This window comes from Cnephaeus nilssonii (assembly GCF_951640355.1).
Source record: "Cnephaeus nilssonii genome assembly, chromosome: 11".
In the NCBI taxonomy this organism is placed as follows: Eukaryota; Metazoa; Chordata; class Mammalia; order Chiroptera; family Vespertilionidae; genus Cnephaeus; species Cnephaeus nilssonii.
This window is the reverse complement of record NC_137082.1, coordinates 63,347,978-63,361,574: the sequence shown is the minus strand read 5'-3', so window position 1 is coordinate 63,361,574 and position 13,597 is coordinate 63,347,978. Positions and strand designations below refer to the sequence as shown.

The window sequence follows — 13,597 nt, the reverse complement described above, 5'->3', positions numbered from 1 at the left end:
GCAGTGGATAGTGTATGCTTAGGGGCCATGATGAACAAAACAATATGAGATTAAATCAAGCACAAGAGAAGTTATGCAATCAAGGGATGCAGTAACATGAGATGTATGAGGCTGCTGTTGGCATAACATGGCATACTATTTTACAGCAAACTTCTTTAATAAGTAGAAATAGTACATCTAATAAAAAGCATAGTATAGTAAATACATAAACCAATAACATAATTGCACTTTTACACGACTGGTACAGTAGGTTTGTTTACACCAGCATCACCACAAACTAGCATTATGTGAGTAATGTGTTGTGCTACGATGTTTTGACAGCAACGACATCACTAGGTGATAGGAAATTTTCAGCTCCACTATAATCTTATGGTACCACTGTCATATAAGCTGTCCACTGTTGACCAAAACATTGTTATGCAGATCATGACTGTACATGCCAAGCAAGTAGGAGACGGTTACTACCCTCAATAAATGTATGTTTACTGGTGAAATGCAACATGCCTAACCATGATGTGAGCTTTAAATAAAAGAACTGGCATAAAAGTTAAACATCTGAAATCATGACACATCATCTCCTTTCTAAGTAAGTCAAGCTTGTTAATTGGAGGGACTTAAACTCACTCAGTATTAATAGAGTACTTACTAAGTGCTGAAGATTGACCTTAAGGACAAATATACAACATGCAAACTGTATTCTTGAGGATTTTAATTTTTTAGGTAGAGGACATTTAAAAAACCAGCAGGTATCATTATATTAAGAGAAATAAGCCAGGCAATGAAAGAAAAATACCACATGATCTCACTCATTTATGGAAAATAAAGAACACTATAACCTGATGAACAAAAAGATAGATACAGAGGAAGTAAAGCACTGAACAGACTGTCAGATTACAGCAGGAAGGCTGGGGAGTGTTGGGGATGGGGGGTGGGGGTGGGGGGAGAGATCAACCAAAGGACTTGTATGCATGCATATAAGCACAACCAATGGACACAAGATACTGGGGGCGGGGGTGGTAGGATGAGGGCATGCGACAGGGGGTAGGGGAAGTTGGGGGAAGGTAAATGGGGAAAAAAAAGGAGATATATGTACTACTATATGTAATACTTTAAACAATAAAAAAATTAAAAAAGTCAACTGAAACCATTAGTTAAAAAATAAAAATAAAAACCCAGCAGGTAGGTTTTGAAGGTGGTAAGAGCAAGAACTGCTGGGAAGGAGGGACAGAATATGATGTGCAGACAAAGGTAAGCATGTCGCATGGGCAGGGAAGCCAGGGTTTTTTTCTTGGGTAAATTTCAAACTACATCTGTGAGAGAAAAGTAAGTGTGGGAGGGGCAGAATGAGAATGTCCTAAAGCCAAGACGGAAGAATGCAGGGTGGGTATAGAATGGCCAGGAAACGCGTGTGAGAAAGATGACATGTGGCACAGACCTAAGTGGTTAGAGAAACAGATTATTAGCCATGCAGAACCCAAAGGACAAATGCCCTCCAAGGGTCCTGCTTGAGTTAACAGCATAATTTTGATTTCCCTCAGAGTGATGAAGTCTGTAGCTTCTATACTGCAAAATATCAATATTTAAGGAGTGTCTCATACAATCTTTCCATAGTTTCATTATCAAGTACTCTGGCATTTTGTCTAGGCACCAAAATGAGATTTCTATTCAATTTATTTTAATGTAAAATTTTGCTTGAAAAATGTTTACTTAGCAATTCAGGCTAGATATTTGCTCCATACTAATAAGATTAACTGCAGTGACATTTTATAATTGATGATTCATCATGAGCTAAAAATATGATTAAAAGATTGCTCGTATACCACATTGACTGTCACTGGGGACAAGACCTGGTGCCTGGGGTGAGGAGGAGTAAGAAAGAGACTTTTCACTCTTCTATGTCTTTTGGATTTTGTGTCCTATACAAATACTTCTTATTCAAACAAATTCACATACAACCTTAAAAAAAATAAAATTGCTTTGTGTTGTGAGAATGTTATGCACAAAGTTGATTTAATTCAATCTATATGCTATAATAAAGGACAGGATAAAAATAGTATGGGATTATTTTCAGAGGTGAAGAAAAAACTCACACATTCATGGATGACATTCTCATGTAAAACTCATTATTCTGCCTCTTAAAACCTCAGTGTACACTTCTCACAAACCACATGTGTCAACTCATTCAAATCTTAATTTGACATGAGGAGCCTATTGCTCCTTCCATCATTTCCCAAGAGAGCCCTGTAAAATTCAAAATGTTTTCTCTCAGAGTCATGTAAAAATAGCAATGATAAGGACAAAATGCTCTCATACTAAGGTATTGTTGATGTCATATTCTTCTGAAAACTGCTCCGAGTTCTTATAAGTGAACTACTTTGGTAAACCAAGCAATAAACTTCTGATACATCTAAATTTGAGGTGAACCTTGACAACATACTTTCAATGGATTTGAAGTTTCAATGACATCTTATCCAAGAAATTAAAAAAAAAAATGTTGCCTTACTTTGTGACTATTCAAATATCCTATATAATAAAAGCCCAGCGACCGAACCACAGAACGACCAGAATGACCAGTGGACCAGTTGCTATGACGCACACTGACCAACAGGGGGCAGACGCTCAATGCAGGAGCTGCCCCCTGGTGGTCAGTGCACTCCCATAGTGGGAGCACCGCACAGCTGACCAGGATGAGCGACTGCTCCTGGGAGCAGTTGCTCAGAGGGCAGGTCCACAGCTGCTTGGCTGACCTGGATGAGTGGCTGCTCCCACAGCAGGCCAATCCCCGAAGGCCACCCCCCTCCCCTCCAGTGCACAAATCCTGTGCACCAGGCCTCTAGTATTTTCTATAAGAAAAAAACACTTTAGGGAAGAGTATTTGCCCAGACTTCTCGGCGTGTTGGTGTAGACAAGAAGTCGCTGCTCTGGCTAATCCTCCAATGATGCTCTTTTTATTATGTGAAAAGCAGCATCATGGTCCACCCTCTATTTAGTTTTCACTACAGTATTTAGAAATTGTCACAAGAATTGACAAAAGCTTTCCACCTTAAATATTTATTATGGATAAAATTTATTAGTGTGCTAAAACTAAAGTGTATATATTTTGATAAAAAATACAGTCTCAAAAATAAATACAGTCTCAATGGACATTCCTAAAATGCATTTATGAATTACAAAGGGGAAAAGAGAAGAGAAACACGGCAGGCAGCACCTCACTAAGTGATCAGAGTTAATGCCCCCAATTCCCTAGGAAGGACACAGGCCATTTCTGTGTTTTTGATGCCAAAGCACTAACCAAATCTAGTCACAATGCATCAGATGAACCACAGTAAGCACATCCCACAAAATAAATGTTTGGTCAACAGCATGAAAAAATAAAATAAAGAAAGGCTGAGTGTGGAGAGCGGCTACAGTGTTTGGACAGGTTCAAGCCTTGGACTAATGAGAGGGCACAGTTCTCTCATGGCCACGTGCAAGTGCCAGCTTGGAGGGCAGAGCCCTCCCAGCACAATTATAGCCAACAGCTATAGTTGTAAGCTTGAACCTATGGTCTGAACACGTGGCCCCATGTGCCTGAGTGATGTGGGCTTGACAGAGTTCAGGTGCATGTAATTGAGTAAGCTCGAAACTCAGGAGAATGTTGTAAACATCTTGACCACGTCCTTACTTTGCCTCGTGGAATCTGGCTATAAAATAAAGACAAAGCTTGTAGTCTGTGGCACTGTCACTAGCTCTCCATCAGAGAGGCTCTCCATCAGAGAGGACAGCATCTCACCCAGAGCGAGATTTCTTCTCTTGTCTGTCCTTTCTCAATCCTTCACTGCCCCCTCTCAGGGTCACAGAAGCTGGCTGAGCTGGCGTGGCACAAAAGGCACCCAACATGGGGCTGAATGTGCCGTGGCCGTGCCGGCTCGCCACAGCTGAGGTATTGTTAGAGTAAAGGAGAAATAGAAATTAAATGTACTACTTGATTCTGGATTGGATTACTGCCACGATCATCACCTGAGACTATTTTCACGGATAGATGAGCTGGATGGAAAGACATGGTGCCAACTAGTGAAGGGTGTTCAGGGTAGAGCCCAGTTCAGAGCCAAGATGATCTGGATGCATACATGAGAAGAAACTGTAAAGAGGCAACTAATTCATTCATGATACCACCCCATCTAAGCTGCTCCATTAACTTTCATCTGGATTGCTACCTAAAGTGATAAACAGAGTCCATATTTGATCATCTGGGTTTCATCTAAAGGCTTCTCAAACCAGCACAGACCTGGCCTAAGAGGTCTGTGAAGTTGGGCCCCTGGCGCTTTCTCGAACCTTCCTCAGCAACCCTTAGCTGGATAGGCACTCTCTATGCTGGCCTTCCTTCTGTTACAACTAAAGTTTCATATAATTAAACTGAAATTCAAATGGAGAGCAAATGGGAGAGCAAAAGAACAAAAGAGAAATGTGACACCAAAAGATTTTCAAGGATTTGATCTCAAAAAAGTACTAGATTTAGTAAATTAGTGTTATGTTTACTATAAAAAAATCTTGGTTTAGCTTTCCTGTTATGATTTTTACAATATACATTTTTTAAGTAAAAGTTAATTTTCTCCAAATGTAGCAAGTAATATGAATATATGTCAGAGATTTGTCTTAGGATCATCAAAATGTCAATCCAAGAACTATCTTACCTTATAATAGAGAAACATGCAAATTGACCGCACCTCCGCTATGCCCACGATTGGGCCGGCAGGAGGCTGGGGGCGGGACTCCAGGTGGCATATCCGCCGTTGAGAAGTTCAAGATGGCGGTGCCAAGTGGCCGGGCCCATGCCGCTGCTCCTGGGGGTGCCTGAAGCGATCGGCACCCCGGGGGGCGTGGCCGGGCCCATCAGCACCCCGAGGGGGCGTGGCTGGGCCCATGCCGCCGCTCCCGGGGGTGCCTGGGGCCATTGGCACCCCGGGGGGGCGTGGCCGGGCCCATGCCGCCACTCCCCGGGGTGCCTGGGGTGATCGGCACCCCGGGGGTGGTGGCCGGGCCCATCGGCACCCCGGGGGGGCGTGGCTGGACCCATGCCGCCGCTCCTGGGGGGTGCCTGGGGCGATCGGCCACCTAGGGGGGCGTGTCCGGGCCCCTCCCGCCCCTCCCGCCCCTCCCGGGGGTCCCGGGGTTGATCGTCCACCTGGGAGGGCGTGGCCCTGCCCCTCCCGCCCCTCCCGGGGGTCCGGGGGGGGCGATCGGCCACCCGGGGGGGCGTGTCTGGGCCCCTCTCGCCCCTCCTGGGGGTCCCGGGGTTGATCGTCCACCTGGGAGGGCATGGTCCTGCCCCTCCTGCCCCTCCCAGGGGTCCGGTGGTCGATCGGCCACCTGGGGGGCGTGGCCCGGCCCCTCCTGCCGCTCCCAGGGGTCCCAGGGGCCGAGGCTTTCCGGGCCTTGGGCACCAGCGGGGAGCCTGCACCGATCGCAGGAAACCACTGGGGGTCGGCTCCTGTGATCGGTAGCAGGGACGCTGGGTGCAGCGAGCCCAAGGCCAGGAAATCCTGGGGCGGAGGCTTTCCTGGCCTTGGGCACCAGTGGGCAGCCTGCACGGATCGCAGGAAACCACTGGGGGTCGGCTCCTGCGATCCTTAGCAAGGATGTTGGGTGCCGCCGAGCCCAAGGCCACCGCCCGGGGCCAAGCCCCGACCCTGAAAAAGGCAGAAGGCGGTGGCCACAGCCAAGGCCTGGGTCCCTGGTGCCGGCAGAAAACTGGTGCAGGCAGCCAGGTGAATGAAGGTCTATTGCAGGAATCTTCGTGCAAACGGGCTACTAGTCCTATTTAATAAAGAGGGAATATGCTAATTGACCATCACTCTGTCACAAAGATGGCTGCACTCACAGCTGAGGCCAAGTTCCCATAAGGAGCCTTAATGAGCAATCAGCAGGGACCTGAGGCTACGCCCTCCCCTGCCCCCATGGGGCTTAACAGGGGACCTCAGGCCGCGCCCCCCTGCCCTGGCATCAGGCTGGGGGACCTCAGACTGCACCCCGTGCCCCAGTGCCAGGCCAGGGGACCTGAGGCCACAACCCCCACCTGGCGGGGCTTGACGGGGGACCTCAAGGTGCACTTCCTGTCCTGGTGCTGGGCTAGGGGACCTCAGGCCGTGCCCCCCACCTTAGCACCGGGTCAGGGGACCTGAGGCTGTGCCCCCCTGCCTAGCTGGGCTTAACAGGGGACCTCAGGCCGTGCCCCCCACCCAGCAGGGCTTGACGGGGGACCTGAGGCTGCGTCCCCCTCCCAGTGCTGGGCCGGGGGACCTGAGGCTGCGCCCTCCCACCTGGCAGTCTTGATGGGGGACCTCAGGCCACGCCCCCATCCTGGTGCCAGGCCAGGGGACCTGAGGCTATGCCCCCTGCCCAGCAAGGCTTGACAAGGGTGGGACTGGCCAGGTCTGGATCCAGCCCAATGCGGGGGGTGGGGGGGAGCTGGCTGGGTCTGGGTCTCACGCGATTTTGAGGTGCATGTGGGTGGGCAGGGACTTGACTCTGGGTCCCGTGGTGTGCCCCAGACTCTGACAGGAGGAAGGTTTTCATATACATTTTACTAATTTTCTTTTATCTCTGATACTTCTATTATAGAGAAAGGGCAAATAGCAATATTAAATTATTTCCTCTAATTAATCCCCTTATAATGTGCATGAATTTTGTGCACGAGGTCACTAGTTTAATAATATAAGTGATATAAATATTTCAGAGTACCAGGTAATAAATGTTATTGAAAATGTGTGCATAGCCAATAAAAATAGCATTTCAGAAGCAAAATTATACATTTAGATATTAATTTTCTTATTTATATAAGTATAGGCTCTTTTATAAACATAATCTCATTTGAAAAAGACAGAGACACAGATGACAACAGAATGTTAGGCTTAAAAACTATAATTAAAAAAAAAATTACCTCTGAAAGACCATTATAATTACACTAGAGGCCCGATGCACGAAATTCGTGCAAGGGGCTTGGCCCTTGCAGCCCTGTCTTCGTCTGGAAGGTCGTTCAGCTGTCTGGCCTAATTAGCATATTATGCTTTTATTATTATAGATTTGCATCTTCAGGTTCCCAATTCTCTTTTATTAATTTTGATTCTGATAACCATTTTTAAGTAGCTTTAACATATCTATATGAAAATACATGGGTGCAAAGGAAATGGTTTCTCAAGTTTATTTTTTTAAATTAATAATATGATTTAACTTAATCAACATGTTCACAAATTAGATGCTTTGGATTCCATAGAAATCTACTTGAGAGTTCCTGTTTCTGAACTTCAGATTAAATATGGAATATGTTTATCATGTGTGAGTTTGTCATGAACAAGAAAGAAAATGTGTGACCGATTAATACACCTTAGTTCTAATTTCTCATTATATGCCAAGAATAACTTTTTCCCTACATCAGAACCATGTATAAGATGTTTTAGGATTACTTTTAGGTGAACACGACAGGGCAAAATTGAGAACTTAAATAAGTGTTTATAAATGTGTAAACCTGAAGCTGAATGGGCATGCCACTCCTGGTTCCAGCTAGGACCTTGTGGTTTGGGGGGACGTGACTGCCGCATTACATAAAAGGTCACAGGGTGCTGGGAGGACGTCCCACAGCTCTGGCTGGCTGAAGCACTGCTTTGGTGCAACCTATCCTCCTCCCCCCACACCATCCCCTTTATTCCCCCTCCAAGCCATCCAATCAATTAAAGACACAGTTCAGTAAAAAACAGTGGGCTCTGCTGTGCCAGATCCCTTATCTTTTTTTCTAGCCATTTTGCTACCCCTGAATCCTTTTTAAAAATTCTAGAGATCTCACTGGCTACACTGGAATGCTTACCAGAAACAATAATCCCATTATAGGATGCAAATAAAAGCTAAAAAAAAAAAAAGTAATTCTTATTTGCCATCCGGATACAGAGCCTACAGGACAACAGTGTGGTGCTGAAGAGAAGGGTGGGGCTGAGCAGGTGCACGGTGCCCGAACTTCAGTAAAGCAGGGTGGGACCTGTCTATTGTACATGCTGGTTTCTGCACCAGCTTCCCCTGGAAGAGAGGATCCTGAGAATGAAAAATGTCTCAAGACCACCGTGCCAGGCAGTAAAAACTTGGAAATACTGTTATTGATACATACACAGTACAAACATATGCTTTTTTAGCACAACTGTAACAAAAATGATTTTCTGAGAAATGTAACAAATATAGTTTTCTATGAAACATGCTTGATCTAATTACCAAACAGTATTATAAAGCAGTGTTTATTCCCAAACAAGAGAAAACTAATATTCACATCATCCTTTTAAAGCAATACTACCATCCAAGTGATTAGGAAAGCAGCCCTAAATCTGCAGATGTAAAATGAACTACATTTTCCTATCATGTAGTAAACGTTCAGAAGTAATCCACGTTATTATTTACAGCATGCATTCTCTTCTCATTTGATCTGAAGGGCACATACCTTAAAAGTAAACTGAGTTCTGTTCTAATTTTCCCTCAGACGCATTCACACATCAGAGAGTACTTCTCTCTCCTTGTGGAATTTCTACTTACTTATCCTCTTGGAAACTATTTGTTAATTTAGAAATTCAGATAGGAAAAAGTTCTACAGATTTTTCTTAAAGGTACGCTGTCTTCCTCATTATCAACCTCACCAATACATTCATAAAAGCATTTTTTCATAATCCTACTGTTTTTAATATTTTTAATGTTAACATTTTGATACAGAGGAAACATTTTTTTTAAGCAGAGCTAGATTTTTGAAGTTAACCATGAATTAATATTAATATTGATTCTCAGTAAGCCAACTCATTAAAAATGGCTCTGCCCTGGCCGGTGTGGCTCCGTTGGTTGGAGCCTCATCCTGTACACCAAAAGGCTGTGGGTTCGATTCCCAGCCATGGCACATACCTAGCTTGAGGGCTTCACCCCCTGTCGGGGCTCATAAGGGAGGTAACCAACTGATGTTTCTCTCTCACATCAATGTTTTTTTTGTCTCTCTCTCCCCCTGTCTCCCTCTCTCTGTTTTTCTCTAAAAATCAGTAAACATACCTTCAAGTGAGGTTAAAAAAAAAAAAAAGGTTCCATCTTGCACCACTTAAATTATTTCAGGAAGGATTCACATACCTGGGAATATTCGAAGTCAGTGATGGGGGCTATACTCTTGATGTAGTCTGATCGAAATTGATTTTCTGGGTTGGCCAGTGGAACCGGAGGTATTATAGTACTCATCGCCGAGATAATTGTCTAAAACGGAATAAAGAACAATGTATTTGTGGGTGACTATAACACAGGCTCCATGTATGATAAGCGAATGTATAATTTCTGTCTACTTAGCTTTAGAGAGCAGAGTGCTTAACTTTTCTAGCAAACAACCATTAAGTAAAAGTCCTTACCACAATAGCATCTTTAACATTTTTCCGGATGTCCAGGATTTTCTGCTTCTTTTCCCTGCATTAAAAGAGAATTGTTATTAACTTCTTTTGTCGTCAGCACTGATTTGAGTGAATTGGCTGGAAGTTTAAATTTCCAGCTGCAGCCCCTGGCTAGACTGGTTTTCCTAGCGGTCAACACCAAACCCCAGAACAACAGTTCTTATCTGCAAAGTTTTTGTCTGGGAAAGGAAAACATGCCCCTTTTCTAGTTTGTACTCTAAACAAACTTGAATGCACACATTGCAGTCTATAGCTTTACACAACCAAACATGGCAAGCCTGTCATGAACAATGCCTATAAAAACTATACAGCTACACTTGCAAATATATTTGATTTGAATCTATCCATGTGTTGATAGGTATGAATTGAAATGGATGCAGACAATTGATATATAGAGAAAAGTATACATTGACATGCTGGTTAAGTGTGTTCAGAGCAGTACCAAGAATACAGATCAATACCTCAAGAATGCCTAATAAATCATATTTTGTTAAGCAAGTTATTATTTTTTTTAATCTAGAAAAAGGATTTACCTAAATATACCAAATTCAACAATACACTCCTATATTTTTCTCCCTAAAAGGTGTATTCAGTGATTAATGCAACTGCCTAGACTAGAAAGCACTTTAGGGAAGGCTGGGAAAGAAGTGACAGTTTGCACACAGTTTTGAAGCAAAACCGAAACTGATCATTTCTTACTCGGGATTAAATCCATTGACGTGCAGGATCCTCATTTGCTTGACGATAGTGCTTTTCCCAGACTCACCAGCCCCTGCAAACAAACAAACAAACAAACAAAAAGGATGCTGTGATCTGTAGCCGGATGCCCTGGCCATCGTTCACACCGATCCACACTAAGCAATTATCCTGTCCCGAGGCAGGCATTTTCAAGTTCAGGCCGGCGCCGGGCTGGCCGGGGCGGCCGGAGGCGCGGGCTGTGCGCTCCGGGCCGGGCGCCGCCGCGCCGTCCCGCCTTACCCAGGAGGAGCAGGCGGTGAGTCGCTTTGTAAGCCAGGCGCTCCTTCTGCAACTGCTTCTCGATCTTTTTGTTGGCCTCGCGTCTTTCTTTCTCATCGACGCCCTGGTCTTCTGTGGTCTTGCTGTTGCCCAAGCAGCCCATGCCTGCCCGCTCGCTGGGACGCCGGGCGCCGTTAGGAATTTGCACAAAAAGCAATAGGGAGCAGCAGCTGTGGGCGGGTCCTGCGGTGGCCTCTTCCCGGCGGCTGAAAGAGATGGCCCGGTCCGGTCTCTCGGTGTTTGCGGATCAGAACAGGCGGTCTTCTCCCTCCCGCTGCCCCCCCCCGCAAACTCCCAACTAGGAAGGATGCAGGGAAGACGCCCGGAGCCAAGTGCCTGCGGGGATGGTTTCGGTTTGGACGCGCGGCAGTGAGCTGGTCAAAGATAACTATCTAGGATGATCTGCTGGGTAAACAGCGTACAGTGAACGGAGGAAGGGGCCCGGGCCGCCAGGCTCTGCGGGAGCAGCCGGGGGGCGCTGCGCCCTCCACTCGCCCAGGTTCCCAGCCCCGCTCAGCCGAGCTCAGCCCCCGCCCCGCTGCCCAGCGGGAAGCGCCCGGCCGGGACCCGAGGGCTGTGCGCTCCGCCCGGTGCGCCCGCAGGCTGGTGGCCGAGCGCGGCGGGAGGGACGGAGTGTGTGCGGAGTCCCCGCAGGGCGCCTGTGGGCACCAACCCGCCACGCCGCCCGCCCCGGCGGCAGCAGGGGACCTGCGTTTCCTCCCGGGTCCGGGCTCCGCGGGCCTCCGCGCAGGGCAGGGAGGCTGGCCCGGGGGTGTGGGAGGGATGCTAGCGCTAACGGAGCTGCAGGGGCGGGAGCTGACCTCCAGGGGCCCGGCCGTGGGAGGCTCACCCGCGTGGGGTCCCGACCGCTGCCAGGTGGCTGTCTCGCACCCCAAGCCCGGGAGAGTGGGTGGACGAGCGAGCGCTCCCCGCAGATACATCAGGTGCCTCCTGCTCATAGGCAGGCGAGGCCGCGGGATCATACATATTCTATCAGGGAGGAGGATCTGCGAGCGGCTCACCGGGCACCCGCCTCTGTTCCCCGCGCTTTCTAGACGATTCCTGCGCACCCACGCCGCCCCTCAGCCTCTCGTCTTTACGCCCAGCCCCCAGCTCTCCTTGGCAGTCCTCTCCACGGCTCTACTCTTTTCTAGGGGGCACGCTGGCCTCGAACTTGGCATTGTAGCCAAGGACCAGAGGAGGGCAGGAGGCAGGTGTGTCCTCCTGGACTGTGACGGTGAGCTAGGCCCCTCCATTCCTGCCACAGCAGCTCCAGGGGCGCCAGCCGCTCCGCACTAGCCTGGCCCTGGGGGGAGGAGGACAGAAGCGGTGACTGGAGCTGCGGAGACCCCTGCCCTGTGCCTTGCGGTTGCAAGCTGCGGGGCTCCGGGGGCCCGGGCACGGCACAAGGATTCCTTCCCATGCCGTCGCTAGGCTCTGTCTTCAAGTGCTCCACTCTTCTCCAAACCCACAACAGTGCCTTCGCTTCCTCCGTGGCGTGGCCTTGCCCCGCACAGAGAGCCAATCCCCACAGAGCAGAACGGGGCTCCCTGCCAGGCTGCCCCTGCGCCCAGGGGCATGGCAGTCTTCACCCAGCCAATGTGTCCCCTCTCCTCGGATCGCCCCTCTCTCTTCAAACTCTTCCCTATTGGCTTGTTCCCTCCACGTGTACAAATACCTCCAACTCTGTCCCATTTAAAACCAACAGCACCTCCTTCGTGGCAAATGGCTGGTTAGTTCCACCAGCTTCCCTCCTGCCCACCACTGCCCAGAGTTAAAAGGGAACGTGACTCCCGGTGTCCGGCCTCACCTGTTCATACCTCAGCCTCCGGCAGCCCACCCCCCTGCACTGGAAATACTCTCACCACGGTCATCCGCGGTGTCCCAGGGGCTAAGCATCACCCATGAACTTTGGTTTGTGTGTGTGTGTTTTAAAACATGGAACACTTCATGAATTTGCGAGTCATCGCTATGCAGGGGCCATGCTAATCTTCTCTGTGTCGTCGTGAACTTTGGTCTTGACTTCCTCTGGCCTCTCCGTGGGGCGGGCTCTGTCTGTGCTTGAGAAGCTCTTGTCCTCCAGCTGCCACCAGGTGGTCTTTCTGATTTCCCGTCTGCCCTCGGGCTGGTGACTCTCCCCTCCGCCACCGGGTGGAGGCACCTTGGACCCACAACAGCCTCTCCCCGCTGGTGGGGCTGACTGCCTCCTCGTACGGTGTACACACAGCGCTATGTCCATGTCGGCGCTCCAGCCCAGCTCACACCCTGGCTGTCCAACCAGAACCTGGAAGGCAGTTCTGACTCCTTTTCCTTCTTGGCAACCCACGTAGGATCTTGTTGATCGGTGTCCTGCGTATCTGTCCTATCCCTTCCACCCCATCTGCCTCGGCCATGGTCTCAGGTCCCTAATCTAACCTGGATTTCGGCAGAAGGCGAGAGAAGGTATATAAAAATGGCATAGTGTAGTGGAATGTTTATAAGGACTTGTCAGTTTTTTAAATGCCAAGATTTCTATGAATTGTTAGTGGGAAGAGAAGGGGACAAAATAAATCTCATGAAAACTCTTAAAGGGAGAATTAAGTTAGAACCCAGAAGCTACACTTTGAAGGCAGCCTGATATTTGGTTTCCCTAAAAATAGAGCAAAACGTTTCCACTTGTTAAAAATTAGGAATTAGGGTTAAATATAACTTTGTATATGCTGAATTTTATATGATTGCATGAACAGACCTAATAGAACAGGTCTGTACTATACGACCTACAATGTGTCCCAAAAGATAGACTGCTAAACACTCTAAAATGTATACAGCATTTCTTAAAAGAAATGCAAAGTTGATCTTTTCCTAGTCCTGTCTTTATCTGGGAAACTGATCCTCATTTGTGTTTCCAACCATGGGACCAGCATTCTAGCTGGTTCACCTAGAGCAGGGGGAGTGGAGCTGTAGGTAGAGCACTAAGCGCAGCCAGGAGCTGCTGGCAATGCAAGCATCTGTTGCCAGGCAACGGCTGCAGCAGCAGCAGCACCACCACCACCACCACCACCACCACCACCACCACCGTGGTGGAGCAGCACACACCCACCTGAAGGCAGGTGCCAGCAGAGGGGCAGAGGTGCTGGTTCAAGGAAATGCTGGGCCTGCAAAGTAGGTGA

General features: G+C 48.1%; 1 protein-coding gene across 4 annotated transcripts in view; it reads right to left on the bottom strand.

Moving 5' to 3' along the window:
• The window catches only part of GNAL (G protein subunit alpha L), a 105,093-nt gene that overhangs the window by 66,450 nt on the left and 25,046 nt on the right, over window positions 1-13,597 (bottom strand). For 2 of the 4 annotated variants that reach the window (XM_079783934.1, XM_079783935.1), the window contains exons 2-5: window positions 10,410-10,654; window positions 10,131-10,203; window positions 9,393-9,447; window positions 9,124-9,243 (exon numbers count right to left, since the gene is read on the bottom strand). In XM_079783934.1, the coding sequence (XP_079640060.1) occupies window positions 9,124-9,243; window positions 9,393-9,447; window positions 10,131-10,203; window positions 10,410-10,551 (390 nt within the window). In that variant the 5' untranslated portion in view covers window positions 10,552-10,654. The remainder of the gene's footprint in view (window positions 1-9,123; window positions 9,244-9,392; window positions 9,448-10,130; window positions 10,204-10,409; window positions 10,655-13,597) is intronic. The other 2 variants (XM_079783932.1, XM_079783933.1) reach the window with 1 other exon arrangement.